The sequence below is a fragment of the Mirounga leonina genome, unplaced genomic scaffold, assembly GCF_011800145.1.
Source record: "Mirounga leonina isolate KUSES-001 unplaced genomic scaffold, KU_Mleo_1.0 Mir_170, whole genome shotgun sequence".
In the NCBI taxonomy this organism is placed as follows: Eukaryota; Metazoa; Chordata; class Mammalia; order Carnivora; family Phocidae; genus Mirounga; species Mirounga leonina.
The window spans coordinates 7,937,743-7,963,047 of NW_023270433.1; the positions used below are offsets into that span (position 1 = coordinate 7,937,743).

General features: G+C 54.1%; 1 protein-coding gene across 4 annotated transcripts in view; it reads right to left on the minus strand.

Annotated features, from left to right (window-relative positions):
- Positions 1 to 642: 642 nt before the first annotated feature.
- The window catches only part of LRSAM1 (leucine rich repeat and sterile alpha motif containing 1), a 38,217-nt gene continuing 13,554 nt past the window's right edge, over positions 643 to 25,305 (minus strand). For 3 of the 4 annotated variants that reach the window (XM_035015763.1, XM_035015761.1, XM_035015762.1), the window contains 16 exons: positions 23,417 to 23,547; positions 20,239 to 20,268; positions 19,680 to 19,802; positions 19,274 to 19,413; positions 18,309 to 18,353; positions 16,352 to 16,422; positions 14,044 to 14,143; positions 12,508 to 12,595; positions 11,812 to 11,886; positions 10,356 to 10,436; positions 8,847 to 8,942; positions 6,918 to 7,016; positions 6,108 to 6,239; positions 4,935 to 5,016; positions 2,590 to 2,738; positions 643 to 1,393 (listed from right to left, as the gene is read on the minus strand). In XM_035015763.1, the coding sequence (XP_034871654.1) occupies positions 1,268 to 1,393; positions 2,590 to 2,738; positions 4,935 to 5,016; positions 6,108 to 6,239; positions 6,918 to 7,016; positions 8,847 to 8,942; positions 10,356 to 10,436; positions 11,812 to 11,886; positions 12,508 to 12,595; positions 14,044 to 14,143; positions 16,352 to 16,422; positions 18,309 to 18,353; positions 19,274 to 19,413; positions 19,680 to 19,802; positions 20,239 to 20,268; positions 23,417 to 23,547 (1,568 nt within the window). In that variant the 3' untranslated portion in view covers positions 643 to 1,267. Of the gene's footprint in view, positions 1,394 to 2,589; positions 2,739 to 4,934; positions 5,017 to 6,107; positions 6,240 to 6,917; positions 7,017 to 8,846; positions 8,943 to 10,355; positions 10,437 to 11,811; positions 11,887 to 12,507; positions 12,596 to 14,043; positions 14,144 to 16,351; positions 16,423 to 18,308; positions 18,354 to 19,273; positions 19,414 to 19,679; positions 19,803 to 20,238; positions 20,269 to 23,416; positions 24,111 to 25,305 lie in introns of those variants that run through there. The other variant, XM_035015764.1, reaches the window with a different exon arrangement.

Genomic DNA, 25,305 nt, shown 5'->3' on the forward strand with positions numbered 1-25,305 from the left:
CACTGAGGTGCAAGGCAGACGGCTCTCTGCCACTCCAAGGCCAGGCCCCGGCATCCAGCATTGCACCTGGTGTGAGCACTCAGTGCCCCCTGGTGGCTACTGGCTGCGTCAGGGCCCCGTCAGGTCCCTTATTGAATGCATGGACGGGGAAAGGAGTCTGGAAGGCTGGCCACGGTCAGCGTTAGCTGGAGGCAGAGCCCGGGGGCCCCAAAGAGACCCACCTCTAGCCCAAAGCAAGCTCCACTTGGTTCAAAACCATCTGCCCGAACATACGCAATAAACGTGCAGCTCTGATCAAGTGCAAGGGAGCATGGCTCCTGTTAGCGTTGTGCAATGAACCACCAGCACAACTGCATGGGCTTAGGAGTCCAGAGGCTTCCAGGCTCCAGCCCCAGCGCTGCCATGTCCCAGCTCCCAGGCCCTGGGCCCTTCTCCGGGATAGCGGTAAGGGAGCGCACAGCCCCCGCCCCCCCGCACGACCTGCTCCAGCTGTCTGTCCACCTGTCATGAGGGCGGATTTGGAGAATGCCTCTCCCACCTCTTCCTCCCTTTGATTGAGGTGAAGCCCTCCCCCCGGACCACCCCCCCTTCCCCCAGCCCTCCCCTGTCCCCGGGCTCCACCCAGCAAGGACTCAGGATCAGGCTGGAGGTGGATTTATTGACATTCCTGCTTCGGGTGGGCAAAGCCCGTTGCCTGCCTGTGAGCTGTGGGGGGGGATGGGGGGGTGGACTGTTAGGAGGTACAGGTCTGGAGAGCAGGGGGCCCAGAGGGGGAGGTCGGGAGGGGCGAGCGTGGCTTGCGCTACAAGGCGTGCACTCGGCACACCGGCAAGTCCACGTGAGGCCAGCCCGTGGCGCCCCGTGGTGGCCTCCGTGCAGCAGCTCCGCGCTCGGGGCCCTCCCGCACTCCCACCGCCCCACTGAGGGGGACAGCGCCGTCCGTGTTACCCTGACGAGGACGCCGAGGCTCCCGCAGGGCAGTGACCTGCCGCAGTCAGACTGCTGGGAAGTGGCAGCGGCCAGGACCCTCAGTCCTGTGCTTAGACGGGGGCGCAGCTGCTTCTCCAAACCCCCGAGGCCGTCCTCCGCCTCGGAGTCCTCGCGTCCCCCACAGCCGTCGGACGAGCGGCGGCACGGCCAGGGGCACCCGGTCCCCCTCCCGCCCCCGCCCAGGTGGGCTCGGAGAGGAACGGGGCGGGGGGCAGCTCCCAGGCCATGAGAGAGGGCCCCGGGGCGGGGGGGGCTGTGCCGGTCTGGAGCCCGGGGCTCAGCTGCTGTGGTAGAGCCGGAGGCGCTGCGTGACCTCCTGACGGCACAGCGGGCACGTGCGCAGCGGCTGGCAGCACTGGTGGCAGCAGCAGACGTGGCCGCAGTTGAGGAAGATCATCTGGGCCTGAGGAGAGACCGTGGGAGCGGCTGGGTCCTGCCCTGGCCTGTTCCCGGCGACGGGGCAACGGAGCCCCCCGACCCCTCGCTGTCCTTTACCTCAAGGATCTGAGACCACAGTTGTCACACGCCGTCCGAACGGCACAGAAGTCGCTCCCGACCCCCTACCCCCCCGCGCCGCCCCCCGCGCCCCAACAGCTGCCCAGGAGGCCACAGCGTGTCTGACCAGCCCTGCTGTCGGACCTGTAGGCCGTCCTGATTTCTGCCTTTTCGTGCCCCGGCCAGCCCCTTGGTCCACAAAGGATTCCAACGTCACGGAGCAAAAGCCACGTAAGCATGCCTGTGCTTTGCTTCGGCGTTTCCTCTTTTCAGGACTTACGCTAAGGGAGTGATCAAGGATGCGCTCCCAACTCCGCCCAAGGCTGTTGGCACAGCACTGCTCGTAGTAACAACCTGGAAGCCACCTCTGGGCCCCAAAGCAGGGGCTTTGGTTAAATTTATAACCAACACGTCCCTCCGCATCACGGCATTCCCTGGGCTGACTAAAGACCCTGGAGTAATTACACTGCTAACACGGTAGCTTCTTTTAAGTCGGATCACATGGTGGAGGGAGGGGAGGGGTTTTATTTTCAACACTATATTAAGTTTTACAATAAACATTAATTTTGTTATAGATTTTATATATATATATATTTAAGATTATTTGAGAGTGAGTGAGTGTGGGGAGGAGGGACAGAGGGAGAGAGTTTTAAGCAGACTCTGTGCTGAGCACGGAGCCTGACACGGGGTTTGACCCCATGACCCTGAGATCATGACCTGAGCCCAAACCGAGTCAGATGCTTAATTGACTCTGCCACCCAGGCACCCCTAATTTTGTTACAGATTTTAAAAGATGGTTTTTGAAAAGTCTCTTCAGAGACAATTATGTTGTTGATATTTAATGACTTGGGAAATTTTCCTTAATTAAGTAAGGGGAAAAAACCTCTTTTGAAAAAAAGAAAGTCCCAGAAAATGATGTTAGCAATTAGCTCATGTTTGGGTCATGGGATCACGGTAATTTCCTGTATTTTTTGCTGTCCTGTATTTCCCCAAATTTCTAACGAATACAATCTACTTCTACCACTAGAAACAACACACGTGCCTGAACAGGCTCAGGACGGGCACAGGCCGGGCCCGCGGGTGGGGCCGCTGCCCCAGACTTACCTCCCGTTCCAGGCATACGACACATTCCGAGGTCGGCACCACCAGCTCCGCCGGGGGAGCGGACGGGCTCACAGACTCAGGCGGCTCCTCGGGGGCAGTGGGCACCTCCAGGGCCCCAAGGACCTCACCCTTGGGTGGGTTCAGCAGCTCTGTGGGGACCAGACAGGCTGGGCCAGGGTCATGCCCCCAGGATCCCAACCCCCAGGGGGTCCCCTGGCTCTGCCTGCCACGAGTGAACAGTGAGCTAAGGTGGGGCCCTCGGATCCCACAGGAGGGTAAGGGCCCCCTTATTTCTCTTTTCTGAGCCTCACCCCCCCCATCTGTAAGACAGGAGTGCTGACTCACTGGCAGGGAAGGCCACAGTGCTGGTTAATTGGGGCCTCTAACCCCTGACCCTTCCCTGGATCCTTCACAGGGACCCTGCAAGGAGGGCTTGTCACTTGCAAAGAAGAGCAGCCACTTGCCCAAGACCACAGGGCCACCTGGTGGTGGAGCCGTGGGGCAGGAGCCCTTGGTTAGGGGCTCTGTGGGGGATGGGGGCTGTGCTCACAGCTTCCCCACCAGGTCTCCCAGGAGACCTCCGGGGAGCAGGGAGAGGAATGAGAAGGCCCCAGGGCTGCCCCCTCGCCGCCCTGCTCCCAGGAGAGCAGGCACCCCCCCGGGGTCCCAGAGCAGCACAGGGCAGAATCGGCCCTTACGAAGCGGTCTCTCTCATCATGCAACATACACCAACATCCCTGAGTCCTCTCCATCCCAGATGCACATCCTGATCTTGGTTCAGATTTTCCCATCTATCCTGTGGTTTGAATTACGAGTTTTTATAATTGGAAAAACCTTAAGATCTTTTTTTTAAAGGCTGTTACAACACTAGGCTCCCTGAAGGTACCACGGTGCCACCAAACCATCACTGTAAAGGGGCTCTTCTGTATTTAATGTGACACCAAGTGAGTTCTGGAAGCAGGAAGAGGATGTCAGGAAAGGGACTGAAGGTCTCCTGCCCCCTCTGCAGCTGACAAGGAGAGGTCCCACCCAGCCCTCCCTGCAGCTGGGCAGCATCAGGAAGAAGCTGTACGCAGCCTCAATGGGGAAGGACCTGCTGGTCCCTTCTGGCTCCTGCTAGCTGTAGGGATTTTTTGGAGACGGTGGGAGGCAGCGATCATCTGAGGGGCTCAGAGTGAAGGACACTTATGTCTGCCACGAGGGGGACCCCAAGCCCTGATGCCAAACTTATCCGGACCTCCAGTCTGACAGCAGGAAGGTGTCAGTACTGGAAAACATCTGGAAGGGGAAGAAGGGATCTATTTCATACATTACTTGATATTAAAGAACTATTAGTTTAATGCATTTTTTAGGTCGGATCAATGCCCCTGGAATAAAATTGGCTGGAAAGCTGGAGCCTGTGGACATCATGACACGGCCCAGGCACCTAGGGACCCAGGATCTCCCCCATGCCGGCCACAGAGCTCTTGCCTCATCCCTGCAATCTGGTCCAGCAATCCCACCTTTGGTCTCTGCCTTGAACGGCCCCTGCCTGAGACCGGCAGTGCCGTGGGCTCGCCCAACCCGGCAGCCCAGGCAGGCCCGCTCCTTCCATCCTTGTTCCAGGCTCCCTTCCCTTCTCAAGACCCCTCGGTCTCTTCTCGAGGGAGGCCTTAAGCTCAGTGGTTCAGCCATCTGCCAGCTGTGTGACGTTACAGGAGAACATTAACTTCTCTGTTCCCTCCGCTCTCTAACGAGGACAGTAGCACCCGCCTCACGGGGCTGACACAGGGGCGACACGACACGGTGCATGCGCAGGGGCTGGCGAATACCTGGTGCCTAGGTCGTGCTCGGCACACGGGAGCCCCCGCCTCCCGCATCTGCTCCTGCGTCAGCCACAGCACCTAGACTTCCCCGGGCCTCCACACACAGGTGGACTGCCTTTATGACCCGCCTTTACCCCTCTGCACGTCGTCACAAACATCTTTCCACAGCCACCACAGGCCCGCCCCAGGCACGGTGTCAGGCACTGGGCATGGCTGGTTTCCCCCTCTATTTCAAGGGTCCGTGGTGTGTGGTTCCCAGTGTATGGTAGGTTTAGGGAAGGTTATAGGACAGGGCACCAGGAGGGCCCTTCTACTTCTACAAGGAAACTTCTCCTTCTTCCCCCCCCACCGCCCATTTTTGTGGCCTATTTTTTCCATTTGGAAATCCTGTTCCTTTAGGAGGGAACCTTAAGGACCGATAGGGGCTAGGACCGGCCCTTAGTTCTCGTCCTGAAATGTAAACAGGTGACCCCCTTCCCCCAGAGCACAGTCCACAAGCGAGGTTGGGGCCTCTGCTTAGTAGATGCCCTGTATTGGTACCTGGCTGGATCCTGGCCGCATCCAACAGCTCCTGGACCCTCCGCAGGATCTCGTGCTGCAGGCCAGCTTCCGAGATGCCCACCTACGGCAGTTCAAGCAAAGTCAGTTACGGCCTGGGCTGGGTGGGAGCCACAAGGACCGCCTCCTTCCTGGCTTCTGGCACCTTCACCTGGAAATTCGGAGGCCTGGGCCCCCAGGTCAACAGGAGGCAATGCAGCACCACAGCTGTGGAGCTGACCAGGTGGCAGGGAGGGAAACCGAGGCCCCAAAGGGAACTAACACCGGTAAGAGTCACAGTTTAGCACGTGCCTACCCTGCACTGGGGCAGGGACTCGCTGAAAGCATCACCTGTGAGACCCCACGTCTCCCCCCGCCCCCTGACAACAGGGGAGTCAGGACCCACTGTCAGAGTTCACAGGAAGGGGCAGGGAGTGCCCACTGAGGCCGAGCTGCTGAGGACTGGCAGTGCTGGAGTCCCACAGACCTGCGGGTGACACAGCCCCTGTGTGTGACCTGTCAGTTTCTGGGTCAAGGACAGGCCACACGGCAGAGGAGTAGACAGCATGGCCTCTGGGACTGGACCACCCATGCTCGGGGCCTGACTGTGCCGTGTGACCCTGGGCAAGCTACCACCCTGCCGCGTCTCCACTTCCTCAACTGAGAAACGACAAGGATGCTACGTGCCTGGCCGCGCCGTTGCAGGGGCTAGCATGGGAAAGCCCTTAGGACAGCGCCTGGCACTGGCCAACAGCTACGGACCTTAGCTGCCCTCATTCGGCTCTTTCGAAGCGTAAACGAACTAACGCAATGCGGAGCTCAGCTCCGACCCAGAACGTCAGCAGGCTCAGGCAGTGCTGCCATTCCGAGGTCCGTGAAGCCGGGGGCGGGCCAGGCCAGACAGCCTCCGAGGACTTGTCCTGGGCCTACAACGTCAAGGTCCCAGCTGAGCGGGGGGAGTAGTCTAGGGTTGGGCAGACGGCGTGCAGGCTACACCCAGGGGCTGAGGGGCCGACGAGGTGGGGGTTCTGGCTGTCTGGAAGCACGGGGGCCCCGGAACATGGGCTCATGGCAGACCGCACCCACAGCGGCAGGAGCGCAAGCCGACCCCTGGCGGCTGGGACGGCGGCCTCGTGCAGCGCTCCAACCCCCCACCCCGGGGCTGCCGCCTCCCACCTTGGCCAGGTCGGCAGGGCTCATGCGGCTCAGCGTGTCCAGTGAGATGCGGTGGTGGGCGAAGAGAGGCAGGTAGTGTTCCGCCGACAGATCCACCAGGAGGGCCGCCAGCTGGCGCTCCAGGCCTTCCTCCTGCGGGACAGACCCACGGGAGAAGCTGACCGCACCGCCAACACGGCCCCCGTTATTCACAACGGCGAACAAAGGCTCTGAGCACGTTTAACAGAATATATAAAACGTCTCCTCAGAACTTTTCCTACAAAAATGCATACGTGAGCAGAGATAAAGACGCGAGGAAGTTCACTGCCAGTCTACCTGTAAACTTGAAAATGGTTAAGCGATCAGGTACCCATCAAGAGGAGCTGTTTAAATCAATGAGGGCTCATCCAGATACTAAATACTATGTCTGGAAACAATGAGGAGATTTATTATGTATACAGCTAGAGAATTGCCCATCATTATTAAGAGTAAAAAACAGTTTGCCAAAATAGTATATATAGAAGGACTCCATTTTTATTAAAAAACAAAATAAAAAAACCAGTGTGTGTGGGGGGGAGGGGAGACCACATCCATCCCGCCCACAGCGGGGGTTTGCAGGGGGTTCCTGTGCTCCCCACCCCACATAGCTCTCCCCCTTCCCGTACCAGAAGGAAGGCACCCACGCTATTTCTGTCCCCGCCGGGGCCTAGCAGAGGACCCGGCACACTAGTCACTGGAAATATGAACAGAACAGAACTGGAAAGATCAGGCAGCCAGGCATCCCCGAGGCGGGGGAGGCTCTCCGAAAGGGTAGGGACCAGCAGTCCTTACCTGCAACTTCAAGGACAGGGGTTTCTGGTTCAAAAGCCGTTGATACTGAATCAGCCAATAATTTTCCTGCTTGGTTTCGCTTTTGGCTTCTAACTCTGTCTGCCAAGGATGAAGCAGGCATCGTTAGTTCTAGGTCAGTAAATAAAAACTGTAAGGACAGTGCCCATTGTGAACGAGGCTTTTGGCTGGTGGAGGTTGCTCAGTATTCTACAAAGAACTTCCGCAGCCCCCACAGTCTCACCACTTAAACTACTGAGCCCGGAAAGGCAGGAAGTGCCTCGACCCCCAGTTACCTGCTGCGAACAATCTCAGCCAGGGCACACCTGGGGTTGAGGCCAGACTCAGGGCTTCGGACGCCTGCCACCAGGCTCTGCGGGCCCCTCCTCGGGCTCAGCTCTGGTGACAGGCAGGGAGAGAAATAGGATTCTAAGGACAATATGGGCCTCTGGAGTGGGCTTCACCCTTCTGACAAAGCTGGAGAACGACAGACATGCTACTGAAACGGATCCCTTCATTCTGCCATGAACAGGTAGACATGATTCTAGGTGCATGATTCTAGGTGCTGGGGCCAGTCCCACGACAAAAATGGTATGAACAGCAACAGCTAACGTTTTCAGAGTGCCGTGTGCCAGAACCCACTATGCACCCAGGTGCCATTTTCCTTAATTCGCACAGCTCCGTGAGGGGGTCCGACTTCCAGGGTGAGCAAAGGGAGGTTCAGAGTGATTAGGAACCTGCCCAGTTACAAGAGCTGTCCGGGGAGAGGGCCAGGACTTGGACCCAGGCCTGTGTTGCCCGGGGACCTGTGTTCTGAGCAAGCCAGGCGGCCCAGCCAGGACTGCGGCCACACGCTGGGGGCCAAAGGAGAGGCGGGCAGCAAGGCTTCAACCCAGGCCTTAGGGCCTGTCTGGCCGTCCCTCCCAGACCTTGCCAAGCTGCTCCCCTCTGCTGCCCACGGCCCTCCCCAGGCTGTGGACACATCTCTTGTCTGGCACCCGTGACCCTAGCAGTCACGATCTGCTGAGGGGGGGCTTCCTCCCCTGGATGGTGAGTGCTCTGAGGCCCCTGAGGGCAGGAGCATAGGGCCAGAGGGCACAGCGGCTGCTGCAAGATGCCACCGTGCCATCCGCGTGTTAATACAGTTCGCAGGCGACGGCGGTAAGGCATCACGAGGAACCGGCAGCTTCTGACTGGCCCGCACATGGGCTCGTGTGGGGCTGTGGAAGCTGGTCTCAGTCTTCCCTGCGCAGGGCTCCGTCCACAACGGAGCTCAGAGAACGTCTGGAGCATTAACGACACCATAGGAGCGACTTAGGCCTCTGTCCCCAATGCTCCAATGCACATGGGGTCTAGAGGAAATGATCGCCACCTGCCACCATGACAATGTGCCAGAGTCAAACACATTTGGGTACAGGGGACAGCTGGGCAACTCCTGCCAAAAGCTTATTACACAGCCTGCCCTGGACACAGAAAGTCCTCTCCTGGGCATCGGTCTTGAATAAATACTCATCATGGTCGTTCTCGATACTCCGCTACAAAGAGAGCATTCCTTAGAAAAGTAAAGAACTGGAAGTAGTCTGAATGCTCAGCAATGGGCTAGGATGGCCCATCCAAATGCAGCCAGGAAACGTATGGAGAACATTTTAGGGCATGAAAAGAACAGAGGCAAATGAGCTGGTTCTAAAGAGGTGTGTACCATCTTACGTTTATAAGGCACACACATACACAGCTATAAATATGCATCATAGTGGTCAGAAAACACATCAAAGCGTTAGCTTTAGGTAACTCTCAGAAGTGAGTCTTTTCCTTCGTTCTCTTTTTCTTTGATGAGCAACTATTACTTGAATAACAGTAACGCTTCTAAGAATGCCGAGTGTGTTTAGGGAAAGCGAACCCATGTGCGATGCGGAATGCAGAAGCCGAGCGCACCAGAATTTCCCGGAGCTCTTCCTCTCGTCGCGTCTTTTCCTTGAGCAGCTGCTGGAGCAGGGAGCTCAGGGCCCAGCGCTGCTCCGAGATCATCTCCTGCAACACAAGACCATGCCTAGTGCCGCTGGAAGCTCATAGCTCTGGAGCCAGGAGTACCCCATGGGGTGACAGGATCCCCCCAACTTCATTTCCAAGCTGGCAGCCGGGACCCCACAGTGGGCCCAACTCAACCAGACAGAGGGTTGGGGGATGGAGCCGAGGGGCCCCTCTGCCTGGGCATCCCCTCATCTTCTCCCTGCGGGGGTCAGGCCAGGCGTGGGATCTAGTGACTCCTGACAATGGAATGGTAAGAAATAGCAAACAAAGGAAATGACAAGCCACAGGTACATGACTGCAATCTCAGGGACTACAGAGCGTGTGGGTGGAAGCACAGGCAGGGAGGGTTGGCGTGTAACCCCCATGGGTCTGGAAGGTTCTACCCAGATGGAGGCACATGCAAACTGGGCGAAGTCCTCGTTTGTGTCTGTGTTCCACTCATTTCTTACTCTTGGAAACCACGGAAGCCCTCAAAATGGGAGCCTCACAAGCTCTGATGGGCAGGAGACGTGGGCACCTGCCAAGCACGGTGGCTGCATCTTTTCTGAGAGCTCATCTCTGAAGACAGGCGGCAAGGCTCACAAAGGGCTTTGCATTGGCTAGCTTGCCCCAGTGTGATGGCCCTAGGACACAAGCTGGGCCTGGAAGATGATTTCCTTTTACGAAGGGGAGAAATGGGAGGCCTAGGAGGGGAAGTGACCTGCCTTAGGTCACACAGCACATCTGTGACAGACCTGAGAACAGACACAAACACAGGGACAGACAGAAGGCTCTACTCAGAAGCCGGATGTGGGGCGCAGGTCCTCACACACCATTGATCCATCTGCTTTTGGACATTTGGGCAGAGGTCGGGAGAGGGCAAGGTCCAGCCCTCTTCTGTGCCTGCCCAGGTCACACAGTACGACTATAGAGGACAAAGCCCAGGTCCCAGACACGCAGTCCAGAACGCCACCTGCTGGTCCCTACTGCCCCCATGCTCTACAAGCAGGACACCCAGACTGGAGCTCCCAGAGAAACCGCCTGCAGGGAGTGACACAGTTACAGCTGGGCCCTCTCCTCCAGAGATCCTTGGGACACCAAGACAGCTCCTTCCCCAGAGGAGATCAGCCCGTGAGTTGAACCAGCACCCCAAAAGCATGGTTTAAAGAGACAGGGAGCTCAGCAGTGACCCTGCTTCAAAACAAAGAAAATGCAGAGATGGAGATGGGCCTGGGTGAGCCTTGGCAATGAAACCCGACTTCCTCTGACCCTCCTGCTGAGCAATAGGCTGCCCCGAACCTAACCTTGGCCTGCGCTGGGCTCGCCCCCCCAGGCTGTGCTCCCATCACAGCCCCAGAGGAGCCTGCCTGCCTGCTGGGGAGCAGCTGTGGGGAGGGAGGCAAGGAGGAGGGGCAGGCCAGGAGCCCTACATACCTGCAGTGCCTCTGTGTCCAGGGACTTCCTCTTTACCTCCAGCTGAGTCAGCTGCAATAACTCAGTTTCTATTAACTTAATCTAAACGGAAGACGAAACAGGGTTTTTTTAAATTCACATTAACCAAGGTTCAAGTCTGTGCTGCTCCCTGAAGGCCAAGTGGGGTCTAAGAAACCTTTCGGGGGCGGTCGGGAATGAAGGGGACCTGGGTGCCTTGGGAACCCCCTCAGCAGGGCTTTAAAAGAATTAGTTGTTTCAGGGCCCCGAGTGCTTGGGGGGCACAGACGGGCCTGTCCTGGAGGGCCCATCCCAGAGAGGCTAACGGCTTATGGAATGGAGACAGGCCTGCCTTGAAGGTTCAGGCCAGAGTGCAGAACAGACACAGGTCCTCACTGAGCCTCGCACTCACCGCAGTGTCTTACTTCCTGTAACTGCCGTCACAGAGAGCAGAGGGTAATGGAGTGACTAAGAGCAACGATGGTAGCAGCTGATGCTTCCAGAACATTCTGTGTGCAAGGCTTGGGCTGTGTACTCTAACTATAATGTTGTCATCGAATCTCCCCTGGTTATTAGGAGATATTACTGCCTCCATTTTACAGATGAGGAAACGGGGGCTCAGAGAGCTTAAGTAACTTGTTCAAGGACACAGAGCAGGTTGGTGAGGGAGCCCTTTCCCGGGGCTCTCCCTGCTTGGGTCTGAAGGGGAACAGCTGGCCAGCTGGGTCAGAACCACCCACAGGGAGGATGCCTGGGGGTCAGACCCCACAGTTAGTGACTTCTCCACCCCGAGCCTGTGACCCTATGGCCCTCACCCCTAAGTTCCTATGGCCCCACCAACCCCCGGTCAGAGGAATGAGCTTCATGTCCGGCAAGGTGGGATTGAAATTAAAGAGGGAAATAAAAAGGTAAGTTGGTTTTGGCCAAAAAAAGAGAAAAGAATACAAAGAAAAAAACATGCAAAAATGTAAAATTCAAAGTGTGCCGAATAGTATGCGATGAGCATTCCCGCAGCCTGAAAGCTCCGTCTCCAGCCCTCCAGAAAGCCCAGGGGGGCCCAACATAGCCCACCGGGCGGAGGCCAGCCTGCAGGTCGGCAGCCGAGCCCAGACCAGAGCACAGCTCCCTCCAGGCGAGGCGGCCTCCCCTGCCTGCCCTGGTGGGCCACCCCATCCGCCCCAGCTCCTCAGTTTGAGCTGATGGAGGTGGTCACTGGGGTGGAACTGACCGCATTTCCCCCAGGGAGGGCTTCCTGCCTGGGGCACGGTGGATGCAGAGGCTGCCTAAGCCGTCCAGGCTGCCCACGGGCATCAGGGGAGACAGTGGAACCATTTATGTGGCAGGGGCGGCGTGGAGTTGGGGGGGAATGGATGGCTGAACTGGCGCATGAAGGAACCACTTCTGCCGTCTGGAAAGGCACGCAGGAAGGGGTCGGTGGGGCCGCACCCCCAGCCCTCACCTGGTTCCTGATCTGCCGGTGCATCAGGTCTTTCTTCACCTGGAGAGCCTCAAACGCGGCCTTCTGCATGGCGCTCTGCAACAGAGATCACCAGCTGCTCGGCAGGTGCCCGGGGCCCGGGCCAGGGGGCACACAGAATCTGCTCAGAAACCCCTTCATGGAGGACTTCTCGGTCTCTTAGAGGGAACGTAACTCTTTAGCTCACTTGTTCACATTTTAGAAATAATACCTGTGAAAGGCTCACTAGCCCTGGATACTATGTGCACTGAATTTCCACAACCAGGGGTGTGGGTGCTTTCACTGCCCAGTTTCACGAGGAAGGTGAGGCGGCCAACAGAGGTGCGCCGTCTGGAAGCAGGAAGTCGAAAGGCCCTTGGCACTCTCCTGTGTGCTCTGCCTCCATGGAGTGATCCCCACGTCCTGCCCCTAAGTCCTTACGACAGAGCCACATAGCACGGAGAATGGGTGCCTGCCACGGAAGCAGGGGATCCTTCTCTAGATCTCAGTGACCAGAAAACCACCACGCTCTCCCTCTCCCAGCCCCTCTGTCCTGAGGGTCTATATAGTTCTAAACATACTAAGCATCTTGGGTCTTCTATGCTAAGGACAGGGCTCCATGCAGACTTGTGATGCTCTGCCTCAGGCTCCCTGTGCCCATCTTGAGCCCCTGCCCTCACACCCTGGACAAAGGCTCACCTCCTGCAGGATCTGGCTGATGGCTTTGTTCTGATCCATCTGCTGCCATGACAGAATCTGCTGGAACCGCTCATCCATTTCGGCCATGCTGCCAGAAAATCAGCAAATTAATTCACTCTCTGAATGTTTTCTGAGCATCTACCAAGTGCCAGGAACCTTGGAGATCAAAATAAACCATTTACCCATTCAATAATAATACTCAAGCAGCACCTGCTGGGGGTACCTCCTGGGCCGGGCACAGACATGGCGTTTGTCTTAGAAGGAAGGGGACAGAGTCGGTGTGTCTGGGTCCTCTCATCCACCCCTCCATCAGAATCTCCTCTACAATGCCCTTGAAGTAGTGGCCTGGCTTCTGCCCTCCCACCTCCACCAACAAGCTCATGACCTCCCAGGTGGGCCACCTGGGCCGTGAGAAAGCTCTCCTTCTCGGGCAGTAACAGCCATGCCCCACCCGACACCCCCAGCATTTCCCACCCTGGCCTCGGATCTGTTCTTAGCCCCCAGAACAAGTCTAGTGATTCTGGCATAAAAATCCAAACCCTGAAGCCCCACATATGTCCATACTTTGGCATAATCTTGGTTTTGAGTTTGTTTCGTAATGATAGCTGTTATTGATGGGCCCTTTTGTGGCGAAGACCATCCTCGTTAAATCCAATGACTCCAGGGGTAGGTACTGTGCCTTATCTCCATTTTTCTGATAAGAAAACTGAGGCTCAGAAGGGAAGTGGACTGACCCAACACTTCACAGTTACTAACAGAAGGGGGACCTGAGTCCAGGTCTGTCCGCCGCCAGTGCGCCCACTCCTAAGCTCGATGTTCTATCGCCAGGAAAGGAAGGGGAAATCCCCCCACTGTGAGGACACGGGGAGGCTGGGGGCTGTGCCAGAAGCACCTCGACAGGGGGAGAAACACCAGGGTAGCCAGTGCTCCTGGCCCGTCTCCCGAGCACCAAGAGCTCTTCTCCACGGCTGTGCCGACACGTGTGGTTCCCTCAACAGACTAACCCACAGCGAGGCAGTGAACTTGGCCAGCCAGACCCACAGCTGCCGCCAGTGTGAAAGCAACCTATCACCTCTCCCTCCAGGGCATGCCGCTCCCGGCCTCTGCAGACCCTCGGAGGTCGAGGAGGGCGATGCGGTCAAGAGCACGCCCCTGCTCTGCCTGGGCCTGAACCCTGGCTCTGCCACCTGCTGGTTGGGTTTCCTTGGATGTGTCACATAGGCTCTCTGAGCCTGAGCTGTGGTGGCAAAACGGGGCTAATGACACACTGCCGCAGAGAGTCAGTAAGCCAACACACATCCCTTGGCCGAGTGCCTGGCTCACAGGAAGTGCATGAGAAGTGCGAGTGATTGCTGTCACTTTACCAGAGCCTGACCCAATCATGGGGTCCAGCTAGAGACGTCATGAAGAGCCGTCACCGCTTGCCCATGATGCACGGCCAAGGCTGGGGCGGGGACTGCAGTGCCCAGCGCTCACCCCCACAGTCCTGGGCCCCGAGCCAGTGCCCCCAACTCAGGAAGCCTCTCCTTACCTTACCTGGAACAGGCCTGCTGGACCAAGCTCTGCCTCTGAGACTCGTAGGCCATCTGGATGAGCCGGTTCTTATAGCTCTCGGTCAGCATCTGCTGCATGGCGGCTGAGGAAACATGGGGGTGGGACTGAGAAAGGGGCACCACTCCTGGGGGCCTCGTGGGGTTCACCTCATCACCCGCCTCACAGTTACCCTTAAAAAACACTTTTTTAAAAAAGGATTTGAGAGGGAGAGGTAGCACGCGAACAAGCAGGAGGAGGGGCAGAGGGAGAGGGAGAGAGCATCTCAAGCACACTTCCTGCTGAGCACAGAGCCCGATTTGGGACTTGATCTCACGACCTGGAGATCATGACCTGAGCGGAAACCAAGAGTCAGATGACTGTGCCATGCAGGCGCCCCCCTCCAAAAATTTTAAACTATGGAAGTAACTTAAGCTTGAAAAGGCTATTTGTAAAACACCAAATAGCATGCACACAAAATCTTTTATAATCTTATCACCCAGAGATAATTTGATATATATTCTTCTAGTCAATTTTTAATGCATATTTATAGAACTGAACAGATATTCATACACCCAAATTCACAGCAGCGTTAGTCACAAAAACCGAAAGGTGGAAACGACCCAAGTGTTCACTGACAGATGGTGAACAAAATGTGAATACACAAATGGAAATATTACTCAGCCTTCAAAAAGGGAAGTTCTGACACCTGCTCCAGCAGGGATGAACCCTGAGGAGGTTCTGCTGAGTGAAAGAAGCCTGTCATGAAATGTCAAATACCACAGGATTCCACTTACATGGGAATGTCGTCAGATTCAGCAAGACAGAAAGTGGAATGGGGGTTCTACGTGGGCTGGGGAGGGGGCGGGAGAATCTGTGTTTATCGGGGACAGAATCTCAGTCGGGAAGATGCAGTTCTGGAGCTGGACGGCGGTGGCTGCTGAGCAACGTGGATGTGCCGTGTGCCACAGAGTCGTACAATTACAAGTGGTTAAAATGACAAAGTTTAGGTTATATATTTTACTACAACAACAAAAAAATTACAATGTGACCACGCTAAACACACCACTTCTCATTTTTTGTGACTAATTCCCCATGTCCACGTGGCAGTGTGAGGAACTGGCCGTAGCATACTGCAGGGCACGGATCACCATGGTTTATTTAGATAATCCTCTATTTGGGGGCATTTGGTCTCTTCTGCAATTATTAAATGATAAGTGTCCTTGCCCAAACATCCTTATGCAATTTGATTATTTCCTAAGATTAATTTTTAAAAGAGTACAGTTTTAAGGCCGTGAATAATAGGAGTTACCCTTTCTGCCCTCCAGAAAGATCCCGCTGATTCACATTCTCTTTGGCAGGGCACAGGACAGCATGATACCATATGTCCTCAACAAGGGTTACTACCTACTCTTGACTTCGTTGTTTTATGGAAATCTTTTTAGTTATAAAAATAGTACATGCTGATTTTTAAAAAAACTAAGCAATAAGGAAGTTTAAAAAGGTGAAAACAAAAGTCCCCGGTACTGATACTATTCCTAATCAGTCAATTTATTATTAAACATCCTTCTGGAAATGCAAAAACAGGTTTTCTTTCATATAAATGGTGGGTAATAGTGACCTTAAAATAGGAACATTAATAACACCTCATCAGGAGGGAGTGAGATGAAGTGGTGTATGCAAAGTGCTTGGCAAGGGGCCTGGTACACAGTATTCCATAGTATCCCACTCCAGTATCCAGCCTTGGGAGGATGGGGCCAGCCAAGAAGAACCATTCCTTATTTTAAAAAAAGGAGGAACTGACTCCTGGTCTTCCTTGGCACATGGCTGGATGCTCTCAGTGCTCATGATCTGACAGGAAGTACCCCCCCTCCAAGTATGGACAAAGTGTGGTGCCCTGGGGCCACTTCTTGGGAATGGCAGGATGGGGAGCTCCCAGCAACACAAGAGGGGCCAACCACAGCTCTTGGTAACAGAAATCCTACAGCCTTTGTGAAGTGCTCAGTCAGTGCCAGGTATCATCTCGTCTGACCCTCAAATGACCCCATGAGCTGGAGAATTATTGTTCTCCCCATTTCAGATAAAAACATGGAGGCTCCGAATAGTTAGGGACCAGTAATGGTCCTGAGGTCACACAGGCTTGTTTCTGAGTCAGCCATGGACCTCAGGGCCCATGCTTCCCTCCTGGACTTTACTGCCCCTCTCAAGCCCGCTGTACCTGACCTACAGGGAGAAGGTGGCCTCCCCCGCACCCTAGTCAGACAAGCTCTGTTCCCAGGACCCCACACCCCTCCCCAAGACCCTCCCCACTCACAGGCAATCTCACGTCTCCGCAGGTTCTCCGTCTCCTCCTGGGTTATGGACATCAACTGTTCCATCCTTATTCTAGGGGGAAAAAAAAAAATCCATCCATTTACTGAGCAGATCTAACACTTCCAACAGGGAATCGCATCAGAGGAATGCCGCCTTCTTCGGGAAGTCCTCCTTGATGTGCCCACCTAGACCAGCTCCTGCTGCATCACGCACTTCCACCCGGGCCTAACCTACAGCCTGGTAGGCAGAGTTTCTTGCATAACAAGATGAACATTCCCTTCGGAAAACGGGCAAAGGACAAAAACGGCCACTTCACAGATGGTTAAATACAAGTGACCAATAACCACCCGGAAAGAGGCTCACGTCACCGCTAACTAGGAGTACAACCCCCTCCCCTACCAGGCTGGGAGAGCAGGGGAAGCGCCAAGCACCGTGGCAGCGCTGAAGGTGAAGCGGGCACTTTTGCGGCCCACTGAGAAGGGCAGCCGCCGGCAAAGCATCTTCCAGAAGGCCATGTGGCAAAAACCCATCAAAAGGTCCTTTGAACACGTCCTTCAAAAATATTCACGTCAGGGCACCCGGGTGGCTCAGATGGTTGGGCGTCTGCCTTTGGCTCGGGTCATGATCCCAGGGTCCTGGGATTGAGTCCTGCATCGGGCTCCCTGCTCCTTGGGGGCCTGCTTCTCCCTCTGCCTCTCGCTCTCTCTCTCTCTCGGTCTCTCATGAATAAATAAAATCTTTAAAAAAAAAAAAATTCACATCAGTGCCTACGTTCAGTAGAATGTAGAATCGAATAGTGCTACAATAGTGCTTGTCATTACGAAACACCGAGAACTTCTGGGTCCACAGAGGATGAATTCGGATATAATCACATAGTAAATACTCTACAGCTATTACCAACGAGGTTTCTGGCGTGGAAACCCATCCGTGACACAGTAAATGAAAATTAAAAGGTAAGTGCACGTCCAGATGTGCACACTGCGTGTGTGCTGTTTCCCCGCTGTAAACGAGTCCTAGGGGCTCGGACAGAACATCTCATCTCTCTGCAGGGTCTCGCTTCGTTGTAAGCAGCATCTGAGCACCTCTGCCTCCTGCCCAGGCCCACAGGCTGCTCGAGGGAAGGCCGCATGATTGGACCCGCGGCCCGGCCCAGGGCACCCAAACAGGGAGAGGGCACTTGGTCAGCGTGCGCCAGATGAACTGGCCACAACCGGGCTGGGCCCTGGCGGCTCCCAGCTCCCGCAGCACCATGGCTGAAGGGGCCAGGTGAGGGGGCTACCCTACAGGAGTTCTTCCCAAGCAGCCAGGGGCCTGGAAGGCCGGCATAAGGACCACAGCAAAGCCCACGCTGCTATTCTGGAACTCCAGAGAACCAGGAGGGATTCCGGATAATCCTGAGGGGGAGGGGAGCAGGGGGGAAGGAGAGAGAGGAAAGAAAGGGGGCTCTTCCCTCTCAGCTATCCTCTTTCCTACTTACTAAAGGGGTGCGTCTCAGTAAACCTGGAAAACACAAAGGAAAACACCCAAAGATCACCACGTCTAATTTCTGCCTCTCAGAAATGTTTGGCAAGCCACTCAGGGTGGCTCCTTGTGCTCTCTGAGCAGATACACACTGTGTTTTAAAGAAATCATACACTGCTCTGCTTTAACTGCAGCCCCCACTTTTCTACTTTGTGAAAAATTGTGTTTCCCTCAATAAGAAATGGATTTTTCTGATTTTTTTATATTAGCCATATAGTTGGATATTACACATTTACGTCTCAGTTTTTCTCAGGAATGTACATGTGTGTTAAACTTGCAGGTGGTGATTCTTTTTAAATATCTAAGGAGGTGAATCTCCTTACAGCTTTAGGAAAACTTTCTGGCATAATCCTTGAGAATCACAAGATCTTCTCTCCCCAAAACCTCCCCCCCAACCCCAAGGCAACACTGAGAAAGTGCTTGAGCGAAACGCTAACCTTTCATTTTCCAACGACTTCAAGATCTCAGAACTTTTCTTTTGCCTGTGGAGAGAACCCAAACCGTAAAAGGTCACTGCAGTTGTCACCAGCAGGCCTGTTTCCAACAGAACTGCCCTCCCCTCGCTGCACTGGCTGTGAAGAGGGGGCTTAGGAACCGGCCGGGGTTCTCAGCTCAGAACCTCGGGGCTCTGTGTCCTCGGGCCAGGTACTCAGCCACACCAAGCCCCAGCTCCTCATCTGCAAAATGGGATCATCATGAGAAAAGCTTCACGGAGTATTTGTAAAGAGCGAATGAGAGACTATACACAAAGTGCTCGGCATGTAAGCAGCACCCGCCAAATGGTAGCCTTCCGGTCGCTTGCCTTGGTGGGGAGAGCACGCTGCGTGGCACGCGGCAGGCCTGCTGGCTCGCTCGGGCACCGTGTAACGGCTGCGTGACGGAGGAGCGAGTGAAAAGCAAAAGGAGGCCTTGAAGGAACAGGGGACATAGCGAAAGCCTGTTTCTGGAGGCTTTCCCCAAGGGACCCCAACTAGAGATTCTGGAGACCTCCATCTGGCTTCCTTTCCCCCAAGCCCACCGAGACTGGCTCCTAGCCCCGCCCACCCTGGACAGGATTTGGTAAGGCAAAATCTCACTATGGCTGACCTCAGCGCAATGGGTCACTTGGAACCTAAAATACTGGAGCAGGATGTGGTCTCAACTCTCCTGTTACACCCACTCATTTCACAGACGGGACACTCGGGAGGCACGGGTCTGAGGACGAGCCACAGACCAGGTCAGGCCCAGAGCAGATGCTTTTCTCTTTAGGCTGGTGCAAACTGCAGCACCAAGACTGGACCCTAACAACAAAATCCTCAGGCAGGGATCGAGACTGTAAGGGAGAAATGGATCCCTATCCTGGGCTCTTCAAAGGGTACCGATGTCAGGGAAGGTCTCTGGGTCTGGGGAGTGGGGGCCTGACCTCTGGTTATCCTGCAGGAGTTTCTGGATCCGGTTGGAGATGTTCTGCTCCGTCTGCTTCAGCTGCTCCTGCAGCCGCTGCCGCTCGGCGTCCAGACAGCGCTGTCGCTCACTCAGGCCCTGCTCCAGCCGGGACTGCTCCTGCAGCAGGACAGGCAGCCAGCCTGAGCTGGCAGCAAGGGGCCCTGTCCTGCCAGGCCCTTCCGTGTGATCTTGGCCCAGGGCTTCCCCTTGCTAGGCTCGGGGTGTCCATCACACACGAGGAGGCTGGCTAGGGGATCTGTAAGGGCCCCCCAGGCTCTGGAAGATCAAGGGAGAGCGCTTACCCCCACCGCCTCCCCACAGCAGAGGGCCCCCCTGGCAGGGAGTGTGCAGACAAGCCTGACCCCACTTGGCCATTCACGGACCTCCTTGACCGTCTGAAGGATCTCGTCCTTCTGATTGTTGCTCTGCTGAAGGAGCTGGGCATGCTCTCGCTGCCCGAGTTCCAGACGCCGTTCAAACTCCAGTTTCTCCAGCATCTTCTGTTCCTGCAAGAATACAGATCCTGGCAATGACTGGCAAGGCTCTGTGGGCGTCAGGACATGGGAGCAGGGTGAATCCACGCCTCAACTCCCAGTAGTGCGGGCTGAAGGTCTTCACACCGAGCAACATCCTCCAAACCCAGTGCCTCCCATTAACCATCCCCCACCCCCCGGGCCCAATTGTAATAAAACATTCTGTTCACTGGCAGAGGCTAGAGGTTTAAAGTCTGGGGTCCCTGAGCCTCAGACTGCGCATCTGTGAGGTGGAGATACCCTTTCACCACCGAGGCTGCGTTAAGGATGTGGTGAGGCAATGTAGTTAAGAGGAAACCTTTAGTTTACCATCTAATTTAGAGACAGGAAGAACTTGTTCCCTCAAATCTTTTATAATAGATCTTTGATAAGAAGAAAAGTGGCCAAGGGAAAAAAGACATTTTCTTACCTTCCTCTTCTCATAGTCTGAGAACCTATTCTGGGGGGAAAAAGACAGTGGTCAAGAGAAGGTGGCAGCAGTGGGATTCCCGGCCTGTGGCCAGAATCATGGGGCAGCCAGAAACCAGCTCCACCCCTAGAGCACTGTGTCAGAAAGGGGGGGGGGTGGTGGAGGGGGACGAGAGGGAAGGGTAGTCTGATAAAGGCTCCCAGAGGGTTCTAGCAGACAGCAGGGCAGAGAACCACTGGGCTTGGCACAGGGTAGGAAGCTCTTCAGGATAGTTCTGGGGGTGCAGCCCTGAGAAGGTGTAGTGCTCCATAAGGGGGACCAAGAAGTGGAATGTGGGATTCCCTGTCCGTACAGCATACCTGCAGTGCCCCAAAACTCTAGCCCACCAAAACACAAACACAAAGGGACACGTACAAGTTCCTACAGAATTGTTCTACAGAGTAAAAACCCTGGCAATAACTCAGATGGTTACTTCAGTAAGTCATGGTGATTCCGTGCAGTGGGTCACACAGCTATCAAGTAACGGGGTGAAGGTGGGGAGTTGCAAGGAAAGAGGTCTGCCACCTTTCACTCTGTGTGCGCAGGATTCTGTTCTCGTAAGAACACAACAAAACTCAACTTAGAGTTTTGTATCTGTTCAGATCGGACTCAGGAAGGAGATGCATTAACAGTTTGTGATGATTACCTCCAGGGTGTGGGACTGTGGGGTGGGGGTGGGGGGGTGATTTCGCTTAGTTTACATATTTCTGTATTGTTCAGACTTGTAACAAGGAGCATGAATTACTCTTATAGTTAAACATCAACACACACACACACAGATATCTTTAAGTGGCCCTTGAATTTAGTTATCCAGCTCAGAGGCCAGGATCAAGCTGTCTGAGCTATAAAAGCAGCATATTATAAGGAAATCGGGTTTGTCCCATGCTGAGGTAGGAGTAAAATTTTAAAATTAACTTTTAATTATACAGATAATATCGGAATATATTCTCTTCGTAAAAAATTAAAACAGCACGTAAGGTATCCATGGACCACTCCCCAGCCTGATCCTCGTTCCCTTCTGTCCCCCTGCCGTGTAACTACCATTACCAGACCCAAGTGCACGCATTTATTTATACATAATTTGTGCCTTTGGAAAATACAGAAGATTTGGCTGTGTGTGCTCATATATAAATATGTTTTAATGAAGGCAAAATTCATTCTGTAAAATTCATTCTTCTTAGTATGCAGTTCTAGTCATGTAATGGTCACTACAGTCAAGATAGAGAACCACCCCATTACCCCCCAAAATTCCCTCGTGCCCCTTTGTCAGACTGTCCTCCTACCCACTCCCCCATGTTAATGGCTATTGCTGATCTGCTTTCCTATATATTTGAACCTTTCTGAACATAAAAAGGGCACTAAACTATATCCACTGTGTTTTGCGGCCTGCCCTTTTCACTCACCCATCTGTCCCGTGATCCACGCCTGGATAGATCTAGTGCATAGCAGGGACAGGGCACAGATGGCTCAGCCTTTGCCCACTGGCAGACATTTAGGGGGCTTCCAATATTTCCCTACTGCAAATAAGGCTGCAAGGAACATTCTTGTAAATGTCTCCTTGCACAATGTCTCTCTGTGTGTATGTACCAAGAAGTGGGACTCCTGGATCATGGGCGAGGGCCACAGCCACTTAAATTTTTAACCCATATTATCAGGTTATCTTCCACAAGTGGGAACACCGGTTTCCATTCCCAAGAGCAATTTATGAGGCCACTGTTTCCCCCCACTCTGGCCAAGAAATTATCCAAGTGACGCTTGTGCCAATCTGAGGGAGGAAACAGTATTTTGTTGTTTTAGTTTACCGGTCTCTGATTACTAGGGGAATTGGGTTTTTTTCACCTTTACTGATCATCTGTACTGTTTTTTGGTTAGTTTTTAAGTGCGCTCTATGCCCAACGTAGGGCTTGAGCTCATGACCCTGAAATCAAGAGTTAGGTGCTCTACCAACTGAGCCAGCCAGGTGCCCCTCATCTGTACCGGTTTATTCTGTAAAGTACCTGTTGATAGATCTTTGGCTTTTTTTTTTTCCCTCTTGGGATGGTTTTCTGCTTCTTACTGCTTTGAAAGAGCTCTTTATATGTTCAGTCTGCTAATCCTGCATCAGAAATGTTTGTTGCAAATACTTCCTGAGAGTATAAAGGGACATGATTTTCCTGGATCGAGATCTTCCCCCTCTCTAGTTCTCACTGAGCTGCCAAGAGAAAGACAAAACTACGAAGGCCCACATGGTGGCACTGTCAAACAGGGAAGGGGGGCACCAGGGAACCAGAGAGGAATAAAAAGTCCTTGGAAGGTAAGAAGTCAAACCCTTGGCAGCTGGTCCCCACCCCCCCGCCTGCCATCAGAGGCCCCGGGCTGTGGGCCCCCTGTGGGAGCGCAGCGGGGGGACAGAGGTGGCTTCTGACTGCCTCCACTGTCAGGTGCCCCTGGCTGATGCGGCCAACTCTGACCAAGCTTCCTCTATGCCCGTCCTGGGCCAGCTCGCCCCCTGGGACCGGGGGGGGGCAGCCCCTTGCTGTCCTGACGTGTGCCTCCCTGACTGCTCACAGAGAGGAGAGCATGACAGGAGTCCTGTACAGCAAGGGGCACCGAGGCACGAAGTACTTGCTGAGAGACAACAAGGAACAATACAGACACGATCCCCAAGCTCCCCAAGCTCCATCCAGCAGGGGAGACAGACATTAAACAAATCATCTCCCATGTAATTCTTCATTTAGAGCCGTGATAAGTGCTCCCAAGGAAAAGTGGGGCACCTGGAGAACATAGAGCAGAAGACCTGACCCGGGCTGATGTGGCGGGAAGACTTTTCAGAGGACGTGGGATTCAGACACAACTGAAGGATGAGCTGGAGTTAGCGAGAGAGGAGCAAGGAGAATTCCAGATTGCGGGGGGGACTGCAAGTTCAAAGGTCCCGAGGGGTTCAGGGAGCAGGGAGGAGCCTGGTGCATGTTTGGTGAGGTGGTGGGGTGAGGGGGCACAGGTTTTGTGAGAGCATCTCAGCACACTGGTCCGGATGGAGGTGAATTCTAGTTTGGTGGGGGAATCCAGGGCCTCCAGCTCTGACCATCCCCCCAGTGCCCAGGGCCCCCTGGGTGTGCCCTGCCCCCCCCCCTCCTGTCAGCAGGCAGGTACGCCTTACCTGCCACTCTACCTCCTCCCGGGAGAATCTGTCCGTGGGTCCATCAGGGCTGTTCCGGGAAGTGTTGGCTCTGTCCTGCTCCAGGACCGGCAGCAAGTACTGAGAAGGAGGGTAGTATTCCAGCCCTGACTCTGCAAGAGAGGACACAAGCTGAAAAGGAGGGAGGGGACAGAAACGTCAGCTCCTGCAACCTCTGACTTCCTCCCCAGCGTCCTGTCCTATCTGCCTGGTCCACTGCTCCCCTGCCCTGGACTGAACCGGGCCCTCCATCTTGCTCACTAGTCCTAATGCCAGGGCCTGGAATATGGCAAGCACTCAATAAGTGTCAGCTGAGTGAATAGATATGCTGGCCAGCTGCCTCACCATCCACGTGAGAATGAAATGGTGAGAAAAGCCTGGATATTAGTGAAGAAGCCTGGGTCCATAATCTCCTATGTGTATGAGACCTTGGACAAGACGCTCACCTTCTCAGGCCCTGCATAATCTCCTATATAACTTGACAGGGTCTCCTATATAACTTGACAGGGTTCATACTCTACCCATTTTTGAGTGGGTTGCTTGCCTTATTCTTGTAGATTTATAGGTGCTCTTTATATACTGTAGCTAATAACCTTGGGCCTATAATATATATCTTCTTCTAGATGGTAACCTTTTTTTTTTTTTTAAAGATTATTTATTTATTTATTTGGCAGAGACACAGCGAGAGAGGGAACACAAGCAGGGGGAGAGGGAGAGGGAGAAGCAGACTCCCTGCCGAGCAGGGAGCCCGATGCGGGGCTCGATCCCAGGACCCCGGGATTATGACCTGAGCTGAAGGCAGACGCTTAACGACTGAGCCACCCAGGCGCCCCTAGATGGTAACCTTTTTAACTTTAATGATGGGATCCTTTTGAGGTAAAGAACTTTTAGATTTTAATACGGTCAAAGCTGTCTTTTAAAAATATAAACAGGAAAAGAAGTACTAAAAATGGCCAGTAGGCGTATGAAAAAATATTCAAAAAACCAAGGACATGACATTACAATAATAGTAGGCTGCTTTTATCCATCGGAATAAAGAAACTAAGAAGAACTTTAAAGATGACACACCAAGTGTTATTTGTGGGAAGGAGAAAAGGGTCCTCTCAGAAGCTACTCACAGGAACCTAAACTGCTGCAGTGCACAGCGCTTGGCCCCTTTCGCCTGCCAGCCCCACTGTGGCCTGCCCTGGAGGAATACGCCCACGGTGCCAGAGAGGGCTGGGTTAACGTGCTTGCAACAGTGGAAGACTGGAAATAAGCTCACGTTCACTATAAGAGGAAGGCTACATAAGCTGCGGGGCTCCAACACGTGACATACTAGATAGAACTTTAAAACAAGACAGATGCATCCGTCATGAGATAGGAAAAGGCCCAAGACCTATTTTTGAGTGAGAAAAGCAGGGCTCAGAATCACAATAGTGCACTATCTTTTGTGGATTTTAAAAGATGTTTTTCAGAGAGCAAACCCCCAAAATTTATGTACATATTTATACATACTACACCGTGTAAACAAATTGAAGAATTACTTCTTAAGCTGCAGAGCAAGCCTACACATGTTCACTGCCTTATTCTTTGTCTTCTCTATACCTAGAAATCGCATAATTGAAAAATCTTTTTAAGGAAGATAAAGGGTTTGGGTCGGGGGATGGGTGGCATAGGAGAAGGGGATTTAGAAGCACACAGTGATGAGCACTGAGTCACGTACAGAATTAAGTCCTCAGGTGGTACACCTGAAGCTAATGTAACACTATGTTAATTATACTCGAAGAATTTGTCTAGCTCGGCTACTGGCTGGGGTACACATCGGAGTCACCTGTTGCTCGAAGACTAATTTGGTAGGTGTGTGGCCTGAGGAGCCGTTGTGGGATGTG